The sequence below is a fragment of the Leopardus geoffroyi genome, chromosome B1 (assembly GCF_018350155.1).
Source record: "Leopardus geoffroyi isolate Oge1 chromosome B1, O.geoffroyi_Oge1_pat1.0, whole genome shotgun sequence".
NCBI classification, from domain to species: domain Eukaryota; kingdom Metazoa; phylum Chordata; class Mammalia; order Carnivora; family Felidae; genus Leopardus; species Leopardus geoffroyi.
The window spans coordinates 68,936,511-68,959,036 of NC_059327.1; the positions used below are offsets into that span (position 1 = coordinate 68,936,511).

Consider the following 22,526-nt stretch of genomic DNA (forward strand, 5'->3'; position numbering starts at 1 on the left):
GCATACATTGACAGTTGGGCAGGCATTACCCTCTAAGCCTGTGGAAAGCAATGACATTCCAAAAGAGAATTTCCTGCATTTAGACACTGGCCAGCTGTGACTAGTAACATTCCTACTATCACAAACATACCAACATGAAAACTTCTTAAAGGTTCTCAATGCAGAAACAAAAACAAAAATGAAACAAAAAATATCTAAAGCCTGGAGTATTTGTGAACACAAAAAGAAAGAATGAAGTTACAGAGCCATGTAGAAACAATACTGGAAAGACAACAAGAATAAAAAAATTATGAGCTCAAATATAAGAACAACATATATATTTAGCATTTAACTATATGGGAAGATAAAAACCTAAGAAAGTGCTAACTGGGGGGGAAAAACTGAAAAATCAAGGCATCTACCAAGCTTAGAGACTTTAGTCACTTAACAAGCATTAAGCACTTTTGTAAGGCCTCCTTGCCTCTACCTTGGTACCCTGTTAGGTCCTATTACACATTACAATGGAACAGGAGGAAATAAGCCCTCAGGAACTGAACTGCTCAGGGCAGGGATGTGTCTTACTCATTTCTGTATTCTACCAATTCATTATATCTGAAATATCAAAGATGTTCAATAGAAGTTTTTGAAGATTTATTGTATAGGGTCTACAAATCCATCAATAACTTTAGAGTTCAGAGTACAAATCAGAAACATTATTATAAAGTGTGGTCAGAATACCTGGCTTTCCTACAAAAATCAAGTTAACCTATAATACAGCCATTATTCTAATAAGTGAACTGTTCTTCAGAACAATAATATCTTTAACATCTTAACCAAGGAAAAATGCCTTCCAAGTGGTAAGAGGCTGCTATTTTACACAGACACACCTAGATACATACATACACACACACACACACACACACACACACACACACACACACACCCCAATCCTGCTCTTAGGGGCTATGCAGGGAAGGAAGGATGGCAGGAGAGTGCTCAAAAACCAAGAGGATAAGGAGTAGTTGTTGTTGCAGGAAAGTATAGCTTTAAGAAGAATAATATGAAGTGGTGTAGACACCATGAATGCATCACAGTCCCCTCTTGGTCTGAGAAACAGACTAGTTCAATGAGGAAGCATCACTTCCTCATGTGGAGAAACACTGCTCTAATGTTTTCTGACTTTGCACAGAAATAAGGAACCGGGTGCCTGGGTGGCTCAGTCGGTTAAGCTTTCAAGTCTTGATTTTGACTCAGGTCATGATCCTGCAGTTTGTGAGTTTGAGCCCCGAATCAGGTTTCACACTGAAAGCACATGGAACCTGCTTGGGATTCTTTCTTTCTCTTTCTCTCTCTCTCTCTCTCTCTCTCTCTCTCTCTCTCTCTCTCTCTCCCTCCCTCCCCTGTGCTCGCTTGTGCTCAGTCTCTCTCAAAACAAATAAACATTAAAAAAGAAAGAAAGAAAGAAAGAAAGAACGAACGAACCAATGACAAGGGGTGACTGGAGATGGGGAAAGGTCTAGTAAGCCTGAGCAGAGGTTACAGTGCTCTCATCTCTTATTGGTAGACAATGGTAACACCAGCAGAAGCACAGATAAATATACCTAATTAACTTCCCGGTTGGAGCCATAGAAATGCTCTGAAATTTTTCATAAATTTCCCTGGATACCAATCAAGTCAAAGGTCACACTCAGTAGAAGACAGTATAACAAGTGGTTCTTTACTTACTTAGCTAACACAACTGAGCCACTCTATGAGCCTAGCACAGTACTTTGCTCTCACTACTTCATCTAATTGAGACTCTATTTCTGTTTTTAGATAGAAAAAGTGAGATAGAAAGTAATTTGTCCAAAATTGCACAGCTAGTAAGCAGAAGAGGTGGAGTTCAAACCTGACACATATATATACTACCATGCATCCTTCTTTGCTTTCTTTGGAAAGAATAAAAGGCTATATAATAAACTGTAAATACTACACACATATATATACATTGGCTGCATATAGAAAGTGATTACAACAGTGCCTGTACATAGTCTGTGCTCACTGAATTGTATTATTATCCTTATTCTATCATGGCAGATAAGACATAGGAAGGCAAGAACAAACAAGAAATGGAACTTGTTTTTCAAATTACACTGTTGTGAAAGTCCAGTTTGGAGTTAACCTTTGCTTTTTACTACTGTCCCTTGAAAATACAAAAGTTTACAGCAGTTAATTGTTAGTCTCATTCTCCAAGTACTCCAAATTTTTAATGGCATTAATCAAAAGAATCACAGCAGCATAGCAAACCCCTTCCTGCTTCTTCCTTTCCCCTAAGTAAGGCATTATTTTCACCTGGAACACCCTACCATCAGGGGATCTGCCATGACCATGCCAGATGACTACCACCCCTAGAGTAGAAAAAAATCTGTTACTTTCAGCCAGAAACTATTTTACTCTTACATAAGCTTTTCCTTTTACATTGTTTTTATTCTTGACTATAAAGACAGAGCTAGTAAGAAGGAAAAGTTAAGTGGTTACATTATGGCCATAGGCACACCTGATTGCCAACAAAAGCTGAATGCCGGGAAATCCTGTGATTTCCAGGGAGGCTGTAACAATTATTAGATTAAATCCAGATTGTGGTCAACATCAATCGGGTGTTCCTCATGAGTCTAGCCTGTTCTCTGTGGAACCCACTTTAACGTTTTTTAATGAACACAGCAATTTTTCAGGAGGCCTGTCCTTATATTCAGCCTCTTCTGTCACAGAATAAACTACACTAAAGCAATAATGTGTTACAACTCCAAAAGCTTCCATAATGAAGCCAAAGCTAAACTAGAAGATGATCGTTTCTATCACCTCCCTTGTCCTAAAGTTACCCCCATCAAAAGTTCCAAATAAAAGCTTAAAAGGTCTCCACTAAAGGAAAGGAAAGCTGAGGTCAAAGACGTTAAGCTTACAACATAAGGTGACACAGCCTTGCTTATTTATGTATTCAAACATTTCCCAAGTGCCTATATTAAGTGCCAGGAGCTGTATCCCAAAGTGAATAATACAAAGATGGCATGGTTGGGGCACCTGGGTGGCTCAGTTAAGTATCCAGCTCTTGACTTTGGGTCAGGTCATGGTCTCACCGTTTGTGGGTTGAGGCTCCACGTTGGGCTCTGTGCTGACAGCTCGGAGCCTGCTTGGGATTCTCTGTCTCCCTCTCTCTGCCCCTCTCTCACTTGTGTGCCCTGCTTCTCTCTCTCTCTCTCTCTCTCTCTCAAAATAAATAAATAAACTTAAAAAAAAATAAAAACAAAGAAAAATAAAGATGGCATGGTCATCCCTCGCCCTAAATAGAGAGGGAGGGGCATGTACAGGCAACTCCAGTGCAGCAGGTAGGGTGCAAAGTGCAATGATGAATATGAGAAAGAGCAGGAGGTACATATATCTAGGCCACTGGAGAGCCGGGCATTATCAGCACAGGCTTCCAGATACCAGCACATACTAAGTGCCAGGCATTGCTCTCACATCGCAAAAGCAAACCCATTTAAATCTCACAAACATGCCATGAGGTGGTTACTACTATTCCCAATGTACCAAAGAGCAGCACCGTACAGAGCTGTTCATAACTGATTCAAGATCTCACAGCTCTTAAGTGATGGTGTCAGGACTGGAAATGTGAAGTCTGGTTCCAAAGCCCACACCCACTCCTAACCACCACACTAGGTAGGAGTCAGTAGGTTAAGGTAGAATGGAGGAAGTGAGTTCCAGGCAAAGCCATCTTTATAAAGGGAAAGCTCAAAGCTTTTTGAGGAACTGAGACAAGTTCACTTTGACTGGTGTTATGAAGTGTGAGGGGAAGAGCAAAGAGAAACGAGACAGGGCCAGCCAAGTGAAGGAGCTTAAAGGTATCTTTAAGAGTTAAAGGTTACAGCTCTGAGCACCTCAATACCAAAATCTAATGAAAATAACACAAAGGTTCAGCACACAAAAGAACACAAGGGGTGCCTGGGTGGCTCAGTCAGCTGAGCATCCAACTTCGGCTCAGGTCATGATCTCCTGGTTCACGAGTTCAAGCCCCACATTGGGCTTTGTGCCGACAGCGTGGAGCCCGCTACGGATTCTCCGTCTCCCTCTCTTTCTGCTCCTCCTTTACTTGTGCTCGCTTGCTCTCTGTCTTTTAAAAATAAACATTAAGAAAAAAAGAATACAAAAAAAAAAAAAAGAATGCAGATTTATGATCATTAAAAATAAAAAAAGATGCATTTTAGTTACAAATTCATAGCAGCTTTTATTAAAGTACAAAACAAAGGAACTTGCCATACTTATAGGACTAAAAATTGGCTGAGGCCCAATGCCTCAGGTCTGTGTTCCAGATCTGGCCATATCCATTCCGGCAACTATCTCTGTGACCTTGGCCAATAAGCCTGTTTTCTATTCTATACAATACAATTGCTTCGGAAAATAAAACCCATGGAAATGTGAACTATTACAGTTAAGTCCATCTTATCAATTACCCTTTCTCTGAAATACTGGTCTTTAATACACAGCAGCACATTCAACCGATATACATCTCTCCCCACAATTTTTATAAAAGAAAATCATGGGGAATATATCTTTTTTTTTTTTTTAAGTTTATTTATTGAGAGAGAGAGCATATGCATGCGTGTTCCTGAGTGAGTGGGGGGAGGAACAAAGAGAGAGAAGGAGACAGAATCCCAAGCAGGCTCCACACTGCCAGTGCAGAGCCCAATGTGGGGCTTGAACTCACAAACCGTGAGATCATGACCTGAGCTGAAATCAAGAGTAGGACATTTAACCGACTGAGCCACCCAGGCGCCCCAAAAAATTGGTTTGCATCGCATGTAATTCCTAACTTTAGCCTCCTAATCCTACAGCATGGCTTGTTTCTGCTTTGAAACTATCACCACTACATTGCATGGGCTAAACAGATCTTCGTTGTCTTTGCCAAGGAAAAGAAATGATTCAATTAAAAGGACCTTTAGCTTATCCTACTCATGGGGGGCAGGGAATATTCCTAACTTTCTCAACAACATCTAAGTACAAGATCCTCCAACCCCTGATGGCCCCCTCCTAGACTACTGGGAGAGGACAGCAGCCACCTGGAGTCACAGGTGCTCCTGTCTCAGATATAAAATTCAAATCAAAGACCTGGGGATTAAGAGGAAACTCGGGGCCTTAAAAAGCAATACTCAGAAAATAATCTCTCTCCCTGGTGTTTTCTATCCCTATCCCACTAAGAAATTACCTCATCCAAGCAAATTAAAGTGGCAAATTAAAGGTACAGCATCAATGTGAAGAAGAAATCACAAAGAATAATACGGAGAAGGAACCTCCCGGAGATCAGATTGCAATACCTTTGATTCTGGTTAATCTGTCACTACATCTTTAGGAAACAGGGAGCAAGAAATCTCACAGAATAAAGGTTGCAGAGGGTCGACTATCAGAACCTCTCCTCTTCCCTAACTAAAGTGCAGTCTTTGGAAAATAAAAACCGCTGTCAACTCTTATTACCATTTGAGAATAGGCGTGATTTATGGGTGAAATAAATACTTTCAAGCCCTGGTTGGCCCACTTATTTCAAAACTGATACCCATAAAATTCAAATGGGAGAAATGAACTTCTGATAACCCAGTGAAGTTGTAATACTATATGATTTATGTACTAGTAAACTTAGGTTTGGGGTTTGTTTGTTTTTTTAACCATGTCCATGAGAAACCAAAATAAGCATTCCTTTATTCATCTGAATCTCATTTGCCATTAACATTTTCATGATGTTAACTTCATTAGTACACAGGTATTTGGCCACTTGTTTTTATGAGGATAAAACAGTGTGAAGCTAGTGGGATATTTATCTTAGAGAATTGGATTAGGACCAGAAAACAAAAGTAGGAATAAACAAACATTTCTCTGGAAGGAGAAGTATAAACAGAGTGGTCTTTCCGTGATGGGTGTGAATACTGAACTGAACATTTTTGTAACTGATATGAGTTACCGAGTGGCCAGGGATAGGGCCATACTTATAAATGGCACTATACATTTTCACCAGGAAAATGCCCAACTAAAGGGAACACACAGCAGATCTTTCAGGGTCCTTTGAACAAACAGATAAGTAAATGCCAAATGAATTTTGGTTTGGGCAAAAGTCTGGTCAGTTTAGGTAAAGATGGTGTTCAAGCTATTCTTATGATAGACCAAATCTCTAAAAAAAGGATAGCCTTACTAGAATATGTCATACATTTCTTGGCAGTGAACCTCAGAAATCTAAAGTGAAACTTGTATAGAAAAAAATAAAATGATCTATAGAGAAGTCTCAGGTTAAAAAAAATTACATCACCTGGCAGTTGAAAAGTAATTACAAAAAGGGGGTAAACAAAATAAATGGGATAAACACACTTGCTGGTTAATTCTGAAATACAAGCACTAAGAGATATTCTTAAAGCTTCAAAGAGGAAAATTTATACAAAAATTCTAAAAGGAATTCTAGATAACAACTAATAAATTTATATTTCTCTAACTAGAGGTACTAGCTGAAAATAAACAGGTTTAAATAAGTATATTTAAATATTTACTGAGCTCCTATTAATAGACTCAGTGCTATGCTATGCACTGCAGGAACATACATACATATAATGTTCCGCGCACTTAAGGTATAATCTGGTAGTGCTTGGACAATTAAAAAACAAAACAAAACAAAACAAAAAACCAGCCAGAATGCGGTAAGTGCCATAAAAAAAAAACAAAAACAAAACTTGAAGTTTAAGAGTTCAGAGGGCACACCTGTTTGAGGCAGTCACAAAGACAATCCCAGAGGTGGCATCTGAACGAAGTTTGAAAGAGCAAATAGAATTGTGACAAAAGTAATCTTGGGGAAGTGAATAGAAAAAGAAGTCTTAAGAACCAAATATGGGTTTCCTGGGCCCCCTGGCAAATACTGGCTTAGTATCTGCCCTAATAACTACTGCCTCAAGAACAGCACTATTTGTGGAGTATCCAACTGCACCTCAAATTCAGCATGTGCATGGGGGGTGGGAGGGAGGGCAGGGTGGGTGATGGGTATTGAGGAGGGCACCTGTTGGGATGAGCACTGGGTGTTGTATGGAAACCAATTTGACAATAAACTTCATATACTGAAAAAAAAAATTCAGCATGTGCAAATCAAACGTATATACTCTCTTTTTAGAAGTAATTTCTCGTTACAGCTGTCCTATTGCCATTCTCCCAGGTTACTCAGGCTCAAAACCTTGAAGTTATTTTATATATTACTACTTTTTTTTTTTTTTTTTTTTTTTAGTAAGCTCTACACCCGACACAGGGCTCAAATATACAACCCCAAGATCACGGGTCACGTGCTCTTCCAAATGAGCCAGCCAGGCGCCACAATATTACTACTTTTTAAAAATTATTTATTCTCTTCGTTTACAATTCACTCTCCCTCGCTTTCATATCCCATTCAGTTTTTCCTCTAAAATATGCCTCATATACATTCCTCCCTGCATACCAGTTAGGTCCTCAAAGAAACTACATTCAGAGAAAGCAATGGAAGACATATAAGCCCTTAATTACTTGCTAAGCTTTGATGCCAAATCTCACCCTTAAATCCTAATAAGCTGGGCTGGGCCAGACTCTGGAACTGGATGGGACCAGATGGAGAATTCTAGCTATCAGGATTTTAGGCCACCCAGAGCCTAAACCAATGCAGGTCAAATGAGCTTCTCCTCTGCCCCCAAAAGGTCACACAGGAACTAATCTGATGGTGAAGAAAAACCCTCACTGGGAATTCCAGCCAGCAAGGAAAAGAAAAGAAAGAAAAAAAGAAGAGAAACATAAAAACTCCTTGCTGCACTTCTTAGGGCAGAGTTGGCCAAGGCCCCATATCCCAAATATTTCTAGGATGGGAAGAAAAGGGGAGTCTTCTAAACAAAAAGGTGATAACTGATAGATGAATAATACTTTAGGATTTGTTATGAAGGAGAAGAGAGACCCTGTTATTTTCTCCTTGAGGATTACTGTGTCCCTCCTCCACTAAAAGTATCTCTGAGGTACTTGTGACCTAGTGCCTTACACATAAAGGTTTCTAAAATAAAAGGAAGGAGAACAGGTCTGACATCATGGCAATACTTCAATCCAAGGTAAATTACCTACTTACTATGGTCTGCTGATTGGACCACAACAATTCGGGCAATCAGGATGCCTGGGTGGCTCAGTTGGTTAAGCATCCAACTTCGGCTCAGGTTCTCAGTTCATGGGTTCGAGCCCCGTGTTGGGCTCTGTGCTGACAGCTCAGAATCTGGAGCCTGAAGCCTGCTTAGGATCCTGTCTCCCTCTTCTCTCTGCCCCTCCCCCACTCATGCTCTGTCTCTCTCAAAAGTAAACATTAAAAAAACAATTCTGACAATCAAGTGCCAATTATGACACAATTCTGAAAAGAATCTTCCTCTTAAACAGCTACTTCACACGCTAGTAGGTCAAGGCAAGCTCAAGAGAACTCACATAGCTACTGCTGCGTTCAACGCAATATTGACTTTAACGGTCCAAGCTGTAAAACTCAATACTCGGCATAATCCAAAGAGCAGTACAGCACGGTAATCAGGTGTAAGATCAAAGTCCAACACGCCCTGGACTTGAAGGAGGGAAGACTGGAAGAAGGAAGACGCAATGACGAACAAATTATGAAGTGCTGAGTTTGCGCCTACTGGAACTAGGCTGCTTTTTAATAGCTTTATTTGGAACGAGCAGAGGTTGCACACTTCTCTTGGCACATTAACTAAACTAGTACTGCATGAAATTATTAGGGGCAGTACTCAGCACTTCAGTAAGATAAGATTACTGGACAATTAAGAGCTTTTCCTTTCTCTTGTTTCCTCATTTCCCCATTCCCAGCACCCCCCTTTCCATTTGTAAAAAATGTGACTATCATGAGTAACTGAGCTAGTCTTCCAACACACACTCCTCTCCTGGGTGTAAATCTGGAATTTTAGGACACAGCCAAAACTGGTTTTTCACCAATGACTGGAAAATTAATCAACACAAGAAGCAGAACTATCAGGAAACTACTTAAAAGAAAAAAAGAGGTCCTGAGATACAAAAAGAGATATCTGGGGCTGGAGAGAGAGATGAACAAGCTGAGCACAGAGGATTTTTAGGGCAGTGAAAATATTCTGTGTGATATTATAAGGATGGATACATGCCATTATGCACTTGTCCAAACTCACAGAAGCTAAAATACCAACAGTGAACCCTAAAGTGAACTACAGACTTTGGGTAATGGGTCAGTGTAGGTTCATTCTTGGCAACAAATGTACCACACCGATGACAGTAATGAAGGAGGCTATGCGTGCGGGAGAGCAGGGGCTGCATGGGAAATCTCTGTACCTACCCCTCAATTTTATTTAAATCTAAAACTGCTCTAAACCACTAAAGTTTTATTAAAACAAAAAAGCAAAAAGCAAAACCCAGATAACTATATCTGATAGGTTTACCAAGCATGGGTTCTGTCACAGGCTGGGAAGAAAGTCATAAAAAGTGGGAGCATGATGTTACTGGCTTGTGTTAAGGCTTTTCCCTTTGGAGATGAGAGGTCTGGGATTGGGGGAGAGTGGGAAGACTAAGAAATACAGATAAGTTCTGCTTGCTGATATCATACACAGTAAAACTGCACTAACTTGGAGCCCAGCACCAAAAGTTAGGTTAAGGTCCCTGTGCTGAGCAACACGCTTCACCAATCCATTACTCAAAATTGTAGTGGCTCCCCAAATGCCTTCAAAGAAGGAACTCCACTTTTTGATGACGACAAGCTACCTGCTATCTACCTACAGTCTGGAGATGCTCAAGAGATGGGATTAATACAGGGAAGTAGCTAGAGAAACTGGGGGGAGAGACATTATATTTAAGTCTCTTGAGAGTTACGAGAGCTGCCATTTATCGAATGCCTGATAGGTACCAAGCACTGTGTAACGTAACTGACATATATTTAGTCCTCATAACAACCTTACATGAAAAGCGATTTTACATCCATTTTACAGTTGAAAAAATTTCAAGAGAGGATGATGTGGCATACCTCGTAAGTGGGGGAGCCAGGTTTGAACACAAGAAATGCAGACCCATAACAAAGTCCCTACACTTTCTATTAACCTTCAAGGTATAGATTGAAGACCCCTCATCGTCTCTTTGGGATACTTAAATTTACACTGAAAATTAATAATGCTTTCAAGGCCCTGCACAATCTGGTCCCAATGGATCTTGCCTCACTGGAGCATTCTTATTTCAAAAAAAACAAAAACAAAAAAACACACAAAAAAACAAACAGCTCATTCATTAATCTAGGAACACTTCTAAGATAAATCAGCTTCCTCCTCTTCATCTCTCGGAAACTGTTTTCCCATCAGATTTTATCTCCTCTGTAAAGCCCCCCCAACCAGCTCAGATTAAAGAGCCCTTACTGTTTGCTTTCATCTTAATCTGACACTGGATATTTGGCCCAGGAGTCCACTGCTTCTCATATTATCACTTAGTTTTTTACACTTAATATCTATTACTTGGCACAATTAAAATGGGAAGCCCCCCCTGGGGCCCCTGGGTGGCTCAGTTGATTAAACGTTTGACTTCAGCTCAGAATCTGGATCTGAGAGAGCAGTTTGGGCATTTACATCTTTCTAGGTGACTTTAATGTCCAGCCAGATTTAAGAACCACAGGGTTTGGGGTGCCTGGGTGGCTCAGTCAGTGGAGTGTCTGCCTCTTGGTTCAGGCTCATGTCATGATCTCACAGTCCGTGAGTTCAAGCCCCACAGCTCTGTGCTGACAGTGCAGAACCTGCTAGGGATTCTCTCTCTGCTTCTTTCTCTGCCCCTCCCCTGCTCATTCTCTCTGTCTCTCAAAACAAATAAATAAACTTAAAAAAAAACAGAACCACGGGGACTAACTAAAGTACTGATACATGCATTTATTCGATGGAACAGGAGGTAACTTATCAGCAAAACGCAGAACAGTATACAGGCAACTACCATTTTGCATGAACGAAAAGAGAGTATTTTTTTTCTTATATTTGCATTGAATATTTCTGAAAGGATATAAAAGAAACTGTTACAATAATGGTAGCCTCTGGAAAGAGTGATCAGGGGTGTGAAGTGAGAGGTTTATATTTCAATGTGTATCATTTTATATTGTCTCATTTTTCTTCATCAGGTGCATTTAAAACTCATAATCTTGAACAAAGTCAAATCATAACTTATAGACAATTTTCAGGAACACACGGCACTAAGAAATGTATCGAATCCCACAGCGGGGGCCAGGCAGCAATATTCACGGGGTTTCTGTGGAGACGCTCACACTGAGAAAGAACCAAGAGGCTACCAGGGGTCCTTCTTCACCCTTTGGGCAGAGACAGTAGTTCCTGCTCTTCTACCTCCTTCTGCCCTAGCAACTAACTTATTCACTGTACCATTCTAAAGCAAATAGTCATTGCCTGTTATGCTGGGGAAAAGTGTTTACTCATAGCTCACTTCCTCACACAGCATAGGTCATCTTTCATCTTTATACATCAGTCTGGGTTAAGAGTTTCATAAAGAACATGCCAGATTTCTAACCCATTTTTAAGTTAGTTTCTCAAATGGAAAGCAGAAATAATTCCACCTTTTCTTTAAAGTACTTACTTCATGGAACATGCACACAGTTCCTGTAGGGTTCAAAATACCAATATTGTTTTTATAATTAAGTGTGCTATATCATAAACATGAAAAAAACAATGAGTGAAGTTCATCATATATTTCAGTTCTACCAAACCACACAAGAATTCAAATAAATCTAAAAAGTATATTGGGGCGCCTGGGTGGCGCAGTCGGTTAAGCGTCCGACTTCAGCCAGGTCACGATCTCGCGGTCTGTGAGTTCGAGCCCCGCGTCGGGCTCTGGGCTGATGGCCCAGAGCCTGGAGCCTGTTTCCGATTCTGTGTCTCCCTCTCTCTCTGCCGTCCCCCGTTCATGCTCTGTCTCTCTCTGTCCCAAAAATAAATAAACGTTGAAGAAAAAAAAAAAAAAAAAGAAAAAAATAAAAAGTATAGAACAGAGTTTTACATTTTATCAACACGGCTAATAATTTGAGAGGTTCATAATACATAATACTTTTCCAATAGTTTACTTTCAACAGCTATGAGATTTTATAACTGGGTCTCAGACATATTACTTAGGTGTCTTTTTAGTTTAGTTGGGTGTGTGTGTGTGTGTGTGTGTGTGTGTGTGTGTGTGTTTGCTGTTTTTTTTGTTTTTTGAAGAGAAGACAGTTCCCTTTAGAATATTTATCCTATGATTTTGATACCAGAAAATTTTTCATATAATTACTGGGAAGAAAGAAATTGAGTTGTATAAAATAAGATTCCTTTAAGCAATGCCACAATGCATGCCAGAAACATAAAGAAAGAAGTTCCCTACAAAAAAAGCACTATTATTTCAAGAGACCCAATTCTGGAATACCAGAGAATCTTTAAGGATTGTCAGTTTTCAAAACTCTTAAATACATTCACTCATTCAACAGCTATTTATTAAATGCAACCATTTAGCACTACATTAAGCACTACAGACACAATGACAGGACTAGGATTTAGAAGAACTCCCATATCAGTGCTCTAACCATAGCATGTACACTTCCTTGTTTCATTCAATTACTTCAAATATATGCTTTAAAGTGGGAAATTTAGGGGAACCTGAGTGGCCCAGTCAGTTAAGCATCTGACTCTTGGTTTCGGCTCAGGTCATGATCTCATGGTTCAGGAGTTCGAGCCCCACATCAGGCTCTGTGCTGATGAGGAGTCTCTCTCCCTTTTGCTCTCCCTGTCTCACTCTCAAAACAAGTAAACTTTAAAAAATCACAAATAAATAAAGTGGGAAATTTACAGGATCTTATTACTATTTCTCCATCATATTTTATAAAAGACTTGGGTAAATAAGGACAATTAAGAGGTAACTGATAACACACAATTTTTTTTTCTGTAACCCTAATGGTTTCAAATGTAAGAAAAAAGAAAATGTCCAATCTTCAGGATACACCAGGGAGAGAGAGTTGGCAGTATGAAGTATTTGTAAGGTGTTAAAAGGCAGAACAGATTAGACTGGTGATTTTGTTGCCTCTTCCTAACACATCTTAAATCAACACCTGTTTCATCTCTCCAGGAACGTGCAGGTTAACATCTAACTTGTCTTCAACTTGTGAAGAAATAGAGTTGCCATGACAACTGAATGAAAAGTTTAGTTAGCATAATTTATCCAATGAAATGCAAAAATCCACTTGATGCCATTTAACTGATACGTGTGTACTTGTAAGCAAATTCTTTTTTTCTGTTTGTCAAACTGTTAGATTAAATGTTAACCTATTCTCTGGAAAGTTTCAGGGACAAAACATTAAATACACACACACACACACACACACACACACACACACTTGTTAGAATAGGCCACCAATAAATAAAATTCAACGATAACTGACCATTAAATCTTAGCAGTACTGCACTTAGAATTACATTCAGTATTACAGGGTCTCAAGTACCCTAAATCAAGGAAAAGCAGACACTTGTAAGTTTATTTCTTGCTATGTTGTCAAGTAAATTCATGTACCTGTTCAATTTCTACTTATGTCTATTATACAACGTAACCCAGGGTGTATTCAAATACGTGGACTATCAATTTTCTTAGAAAAAAATATTTCCATCATAAACACACAGAGTTTAAGCTGTTCACATGTGCTACATAATCATTAACTTCCAACGTGCAACTAACCTTGCTGGAAACTAGACTGAAGTCCCCACCAGATATGTAGGTTCTCAATCTGTCCCCCTCAGCTTTCTGGAGATAAATTTCTACTGCACCCATGCATACTTTCACTTAGGGACCTTGCATGAATTGGTTGTCATTTTCAATTAGACATCAGTGAATAATCAAACACCAGTGATCACTTATTTAAAGATGTATTCTAGGGGCGCCTGGGTGGCTCGGTCGGTTGAGTGTCTGACTTCGGCTCAGGTCATGATTTCACGGCTCGTGAGTTCGAGCCCCATGTCAGGCTCTGTGTTGACAGCTCAGAGCCTGGAGTCTGCTTTGGATTCTGTGTCCCTCTCTCTCTCTCTCTCTCTCTCTCTCTCTCTGCCCCTCCCTCGCTCACGCTCTGTCTCTCTGTCTCTCTCTCTCAAGAATAAGTAAAACATTAAAAAAAAAAAAATTAAAAAAAATAAAGATGTATTCTAGCAAGTACAGAAAAGTCCTCATTTATGACTTAAAAAAGTCAGGTGTGGTGATAAGGTCAGCTTTATTAAGCAGTATACATATCTCTTTACAACACTATGCTGGGCACAAATTCTAGAGTACAAGCAAGAATACGGGGACAAATAACTAGAAAACTATTCTAAATATATATAAATGAAAGGCATACAGTTAAGGAGAAAGCAATATGGTAATCAGGGATCCAGATTATCCATGCTGATATCAAAATCTTAGGTAACAGAAAGAACACTCTGCTATACAACACTTACCCACAACGTTACAGTATTAATGAATGCATTTATTGCATTTAATATATTGCATTATTTTGCACAAACAGAAAATGCAATAAGAAAAAAAAATATGTAGCATGGTGTGTGAGAAGGCACATTGTCCTTTTCAGAAGTCCATTATAAAGGCAGCTGGACAGATTCTGGCTAAACACAAGTGGGATGCCAGCCCATCTCCTTCCATCCCCATCCCACCCTCCCATTCAAGCACTGGTTACAAAAGTGCCTGTGTGGCCCTGAGAAGTGAGTCATGGATGTTCCATTTACAGACGGGGTGGAGTTGAGGGAAATCACTATTACATGCCCAGTTAGCTGGAAAAGTCCATCCTGTTTTTCCTCTTTTACATAATAATCATTTTTCACAAACCTGAGATAAAGAATACTTGGTAAGTAGGAACTCACCAAATATTTCAGCAAAAGGGAAAGACATACTACTTTTACAGCCAAGGACATGACCTCATAGTGCAGTCCTAACAATTCACACTAGGCAAGGGACTCGTACAATCAGGATAAAACATTTGTTCCTTTTCGCCCACACCAAGAAAAACAGTGGCTGGAGAAATCAGCACAGTGCCAGTTTCCAAATCAGATTCACCCACCAGGAGTTCACACAGACAGCCAAAGCATTTCATGAGCGCAAAGACAATCTTTTACAACTTCCTTTGCCAAGGAAACAAAACAGCAAAGTGGCTTCCTTACACTGACCTCACAAGTAAGCCATGAGAAACACAACCTTAAGCCACAATGACAAAAATCAACACTCTCTTTAGATCTATAGTCTATGCATTACAACACCACATGCCTGGCCCATCTTTCAATACCACGTACTAAGCCAAATGACAATGTGTAACATGACCAATTCACATTTCAGAACTTAAAATTATAATACATATCTTAGCTTTAAAGATATCTGATCCCAGCCCCTTAACTTCTCCAAGTTCTCCCACATCTAGAAGGTTGTGACACTTTTTTCTACACACGTTTCAAATAAATCTTAATTAGAACTCTCTCTCAGTCACCAACTGAAGACCTGCAGGCAGCTCCTAACCTCCGTTCTGATGAAGATTACAGTGGGCTCTGAAGCGTGGGGGAAGCAGTGACCCTGCCCAACTAGTAAAAATTTTGCACATGTATACTGCCTACAGTTATCAATACCAACAATTAAATTGGCCTCCTGAGGCTTGTAATGGACTGAGGTTTTAAGCACATTAAAATTCACTGCATATTACTTTTAATAACAGGAACTACCAGTTATTTTAATGAAGAGGAAAACTTCTACAAAGAGTTTTTATTCAAATCAGGCTTCTCCACAAATATTATCCTTACCCTCCCCACACACCTCCACCTCACAGTGTAAAATACTCAAAGGCATTCAACATTTAAAATAATTGAAACCACAAAAGCCACACAAATTCATCAGAGCAAAATCCAACAAAAAATCCTACACAAAAGAGCAAAGTTAAATTTTCAGCCACCCCTTTTGGCAGCCACCGGCTGGTGTGCAGGGCTGCTCTCTTCCGTACATGCAGTATCAATCACATTCCTATTTTTTTTTTTAATTTTTTTTTTCAACGTTTATTTATTTTTGGGACAGAGAGAGACAGAGCATGAACGGGGGAGGGGCAGAGAGAGGGAGACACAGAATCCCAAGCAGGCTCCAGGCTCTGAGCCATCAGCCCAGAGCCCGACGCGGGGCTCGAACTCACGGACCGCGAGATCGTGACCTGGCTGAAGTCAGACGCTTAACCGACTGCGCCACCCAGGCGCCCCTCACATTCCTATTTTTAAAAACTATCCCTGTAAGTTTGTATCTTGCTTTTGCTTTTTATACTGAGAACTCCTTTTTGTGTGTGTATACACATACGTATACGTGTGCACGTATATGTGTACACACACATGCATGCACACACACACACACACAGACACACACACGCACAAAACAATGATTTGGCTGCTGCAGAGTATCATCCATTGTGCAACGGTATCATTCTGCCTAACAATATTCCCCCTTCAGCTAAATAAGATTTTTTTCTTGGTAAGAAAAATAGCATATAATTCTGAAAAACAAATACACCATACTCCTAAAAATATTCCTGAACTCTCAGTCACCTCTATCCAGGTCTGAGTTACAGCCTGCTGTGTGTCTTTAACACTCCTCTGAAAACTTGGGTTTCTATGTCACCACTAACAATGTCAAGGTAAAAAAAAAAAAAAAGTAAATAAAAACATGTCACTTCAGTTCTATCTCAAGTCTCTGAAAAATGGTTTAATTTTAATAAAAGCCTGAATGTGAATAATACTCAACTCCATGACTTAAAAGGCTCCTTGGTAATACTTAAAATCAGTTTGCACCACATTTGATTATTTTGAAAAAGATTTTCAAACTCATCATATTACCTCCGTACCACCTATGTAATCCTATGACATAGGACTGGTGTTGTGACTTTACAAATGATAAAACTGAGAACCAGAGAAATGAAGAGACTTGTTCAGGCCCATGTCGACATGGTGACTGAGGCAAGACTAAATCAATGATCTCCTCAATTTGTCTTCCAAGTGCTTTTAACAGAGCCCACTGCATTAGCTGGAACAGTCCCTTCTTTACCTCTGCCAAAAATCTCTAATAACCCCCAACGGTGTACGGCATGTTTCAGGACAAGGAGATAGGATGTAAAGAGTATGCCAATAAATCCAAAACAGCAGGCAAGGAAACTTCCAGGAAGACTTTTAGAAAGTAGAAAAAAAAGAAATCAAAAGTGCTATTTGTCCCATGTGTGTCACATGTCTTAGGTTATAGGCATTAAAAATGAGTGCAGTGGAACTACACTGAGTTTTCTCCAGAATATTCTCCCTACTTCAGAAAAATCTCATTAGAAATGCATATATCCTGGGAGCTGGCAGTGGGCGGGGAGGAAGCCCTTCTGTGTAATTTCCCTCTGTCCAAGAGAAGACTAATTTATACTCCTACCCTCAGTCACACGAAGCATGAGAACAGTGAGTTCTTAATGCCTTACTTAACGTAAAGATTTACTCTTTATCAGTGTTTCGGTGATCTTCTTGTTATAGTGTCCAATGTGTACTTTGCTGTTTATTTATCTTGGCAAATAATCTGTGTCCTGTGTCATGAGTGTCCTACCTCGATTTGTACAGGTGGAGCCAAAGCCACAAGCACATGGGCATCAGATGTTATTTGATAATGATGATAAGTGGATTAAATTATACTTATACTAACCCTGTAACAGATTACTTAAATTTGTTCTAACAGAACAATATGGATTAGTACTAACTAGGCCATTTGGCCTTAGATATTCAGGACTGGAGGGGAGAAAAAATGGAGTCTCTTCTAGCATTTTATAGCTAGCTACCAAACAGCTGAAATGCCTCCACTCATTCCTCATGTCCCAGGTGATACATAAGCTTACTCACTTCATCTAACAGGTCCAAAATAAAATATTTTAACAACCTATGAGCTTTTCACCTCTCTGTTGCATATATATTTTAGGTGAAGACTGGTCTACTAATTTAACAGAGACATTGAAAAAAAAAAAAAAAAAAAAACACAAACTTTAAAATAAAACCTCAAACCTGAACCAGATATGCAAGTCAATGGGCATACAGGCATACCTTGGCTTTTAAAATTTCCTATATGAACATGCTGATCTCAAATCCAAGGTGACCAGGAACCCAATTTTATTCCTGACTTGAACCTCTAGACACATCACCTCTTTTTGTTCTACTTTAACTTTCTAGAACAAAGAGTTGTTCAAATAAATATTTATGTACCAACTAATTCAAAGTGAAAGCTTTCTGAAGACCAGCAAATAGAGGATACTCTCAAATTTCAAGACCATAATGGAACTTTATAACTTTAAATAGAGCTTACACTTCACAGATACCATAATCATATATTGTTCCTAACTACTTCTCCCAAACATGGAAATTCAATCTCTTTTGATTTCTTTTGTTTTCCTAGAAGTCTCTTTCCTCAAAGCTATGAAAGGGCTTTTGTTGAGATCCCAAATAAAATACACTTAAGAAGGATCCTTGACTGTGATGATTCCCTTTTTAGATGGAATGCCAGAAAACATGAAGATCTGAAAACGACCTATGATATTAGCTACTTAGATTGCACAGAAAATTTCCTCTTTCATCAAGTATAGTGAGTGAAAACCAGGGGGTGAGAGAACAGTAAGAAACCCAGGGAAGTGACTAGGAAGTGCACAAGAGTAAACAGAGTAACATGAAGGGTAAACTTGACAAAAGGCAGAACTTCAGAGAATTGGAGAAAAGTTTAAAATAACTAGTGAAAGTCCATGACAGAAAGAGAAAAGATATAAAAAGGCTTCCACTGGGGCGCCTGGGTGGCTCAGTCGGTTAAGCTTCCGATTTCAGCTCAGGTCATGATCTCGCGGTTCACGAGTTTGAGTCCTTGTAGGCCTCTGTGCTGACAGCTCAGCGCCTGGAGCCTGCTTCGGATTGTGTCTCCCTCTCTCTCTCTGCCCCTCCCCTGCTCACGCTCTCTTTCTCAAAAATTAAAATTAAAATTAAAAAAAAGTCTTCCACAAACTCTAAAACAAACAACAACAAATTAATTAATAAATACAGTTGGATCTTAATTTTACTTAGGCTTTTCTCCAAAACATGTAATAAAAGCTACAAAACTGCCCAAAAAGTCTACCGGATTCCTCAGCAGAATTTCATCCTCAAGATTTACACGTTACATACTGTATTTAAATGCCCTGAAAAATAAATTCATGTTAGGAATACTAGATTTTTAACCTGAGGGTTTTTTTTAGCTTAACTTCTCAAAATCTATTCATATATAAAGTGGATTCCTAAGGGCAGCTAATCCCCTGTATAAGGAAGGCACCCACTTCCCCAAAAAGCACATGCCAGCTCCTATTTCGTAAAATGTGAATAAAATGAAGCACAAGGCAAGAAAAGGAAATTTTCTAGGAGACTTTTCCCAGGAGGGTTATACTACAGGAAATTTTCTAGGAGACTTTTCCCAGGAGGGCTATACTGCATCTCAGAGTTACACTAGGTGGAGAGAGCAGGAGGAAAGACTTGCTTGGGTGTCCTTTGTTGATCTGATGTGTGCTGGTTGATTTGTCCCCACCTTCCTGAGTCTGTACAGACATCTGCTAGTTCACTTCTTTTCCCATGATGACCCCTGGCAGGGACACTGCTAAAGAGCCTCATCAAGTGAAACGTTCAGCTGAGAGCTCCAATTCTCCCTACCTATCTCAAAACTCTACCTCAAAAACTTGTAGAAAATCCTAACGAGGTCAAGAAAAAAAAAAGTCTTTGGCATACTTTTGTGTTCTTCATTATACACCAATGGGACATCAGAACACTATACTGAAAATGTTCCCACAAAGTGGGAATCAATTTCCCTAATATGGCCAGGCCCTAAATATAGCCACAATTTTTTGGTTCAAAATACACTCAATTAAACTTGTGGCTGGAGGAAATGGCGGTGGGCAACTGGGCAGAGAGCACAGGAAACAGCGACAGTGTAACCCCACTATCTCCACCAACATTAAAATGGCTTTAAATGTCCTTGACAAGGGCTGCCAAAGTAAAGACACTGGTAACACACATGCCCTTTTCTCTCCGGGCTTTGTTCCCTTAGTCGAGTCTGGGTTACTTGCAGGGAAGAGAAGAAATTCCATACCCTGGGTCTGAAGTAATTCTACCATCCTGAGAAGGGACACGACATCAGTAGTACTCAAAGTGGTGAACGGAACGGGATTCCCTACTCAAATTATAAGGATTCAGTCGGCCTAAAGGAAACAGGAGAATTTAACTAGGGTAGTTTAAAGTCCTCGCGATTTACCTTCCGAATAACACCACACCCACACACACTTCACGAACACAAAACACTGGTATGTAATACTCACAAAACTGCAGCGAGGAGCTATGTTTTTAAATGAACGGAATTCAAGAAAAGCAAACTCTAGAATACAAAACCTAATCCAAAATTTACTCGGAAGTTTCACTTCAAACCCTTAAAAGGTCTATTAATACTGGTTCTGAACTTGTTTAATAATAAACTGCTTCTGCAAGACATTCTGGCCAAAAAGCGGTAGCAGCGTGTCACCATTGGAAGTGGATACTCGATTTAAAAATTTGCTGGATAAAATGGTACATGAATAAACTTCCCAACATAAGTGTGCTGAAAGGCAACACCGGGCATTTTAAGTCATCTTCTAAAAGTTAGCTCTCGAACGCAGAATTAACGCAGACATTTTAAAAAGTGGATTCTGGGGTCAAACTGCTTGGGTCAAAATGCAGGCTCTGCAGCTGTACTGTGGTGAATCCCGGACACGCTGCTGAAGTTCTCCCGACTTTAAGTCTCCTCATCTGTAAAATGGGAGTTAAAATAGCACCTACCTCACAGGGTTGTTAAAAAAATAAATAAATGAAAGAAATCACCATAAAGCATTTAAGATGGTAAGCGCTCAATAAATACTGTCAAGTCTTAGTCAAAGGTGTGTGTTCACAAGGTCGGATCTATTAAATACGTGCATCAGCATTGTTAAATTAAAACCTCAGCCATTTCATAAAAGCATTTTACTCCCTTTCCATACATCAGGCGGCATCAACCTTCGAAAAGATGTGCAAATTACACACTTTCATTCATCCGTTTGAGAGCTTGTCACACACAACAAGAAGGAAGGAAGATGCCTTTTTCGTGACTGTTGCTCCTTCATAACTTCAAAATACTGTCACGTACACAATGGGTTAGAGCTGCCCTCAAAATGACAGCACACAGCTTTGCAGCGCCCGCAGAGGCGTCCAGGCGGCTCTGCCGGGAAGGGGTTCACCCCAATTCAGGGCGAATCTCCCGTCTGCACAGCCAAGCAAGCGCACGCCTGGGAATCCCAAGGAACACAAGAGAACTCTCTGCAAGGAGGAAGGGACCCTGAGTAGCGGGGAAAGAGAGGGAGGGAGGAAGTGGAGGAAGGGAGGAAAGGACCCTCCCGGTCACAGAGGTTTCGGAGCTACACTCGGATCAGGCGCGTCCACGATGACAAGCCCGGGACCCGGTGCCGGCGCTGGGCTGCGACGTCCCGGGCGGCCCACTCCCTTCTCCTTCCCTCCCCCGGCGGGTACCTAAGCCAACTCCGGTCCCGCTCCAGCCTCGCCTCGCGGCGCCCCCTCACCTAAACGCGGGTCCTTCCTTGGGAGCCCTGCCCTGGGCAGACGCCGACGCCGAGCTGCCGCCGCTGCCGCTGCCCTTTTTGTTAAAGAGCTTCTGGAGCAGGGTCGGGGCCATGATGCTGCCGCCGCCGCTGCAGCTCCGGCCGTGGCGCTCGGGGGGCCGGCAGATCAGCGCGCAGCCGGGGGCGGCGGCCGCGGCGGCGGGGCCATCGCGGCGGCGGCGGCGCGGCCGCCCAGCCTTGTGGGAGCGCGGGGCCGCTGCGGCTGAGTAACTCTGCTCGGCGTCGGGGCCGCCGGAGGCCGGTCATATGACTGAGCCGGCCCGCCGCCGCCGCCGCCTCGCGCGCTGACAGTTATCTCCTGCGGGAGGAGCCCGCAGCCCCACGGCGGCGGCGGCAGCGGCGGCGCGGGAGGAGCGCGGCCGCCCAGGCGGCGGCCATTGGCCGGGCGGCCGCCCGCCCCGGGCTCACGTAACCCCGGTGGGAGGCGAGGCCCGGATCTGGCGGCCCTGTGCTCCCAGCACGCGGGGAGCGGAGGCGGGGCGGGCGCGGCGCTTAAAGGGGCCCAGGAGGCGGGGGCGGTCGCCGCGCGGCCGGGGTGGGCTGCGGGAGGGACGCGGCTCCGCGAGCGGCGCGTGGGGCTGGAGGTGGCTGCATTCTTTCGAAAGCGAGAGAGCGGCTGGGCCGATCTTTGTTCTTTTGAGACAAAGCCCCTGAACTTGGGTCCTGGCTTTGTGCAGGTGCAAGGGCTCGTTTATAGAAACCCCATGGCGCTGGAAAGGGTTTAAGACGTGAGGTTGCTGTTTCACAGGACTGATTCGAATGTCACAACACCCAAGATATTGGCATGTTTCTACCA

At 41.3% G+C, this 22,526-nt stretch overlaps 1 protein-coding gene across 2 annotated transcripts in view; it reads right to left on the reverse strand.

The window, feature by feature from the left end:
* FNIP2 (folliculin interacting protein 2) overlaps positions 1-22,057 on the reverse strand; it is a 134,548-nt gene extending 112,491 nt beyond the window's left edge. The window contains exon 1 of one of the 2 annotated variants that reach the window (XM_045464349.1): positions 21,671-22,057. In XM_045464349.1, coding sequence (XP_045320305.1) covers positions 21,671-21,783 — 113 coding nt within the window. In that variant the 5' untranslated portion in view covers positions 21,784-22,057. The remainder of the gene's footprint in view (positions 1-21,670) is intronic. The other variant, XM_045464364.1, reaches the window with a different exon arrangement.
* Positions 22,058-22,526: the final 469 nt, after the last annotated feature.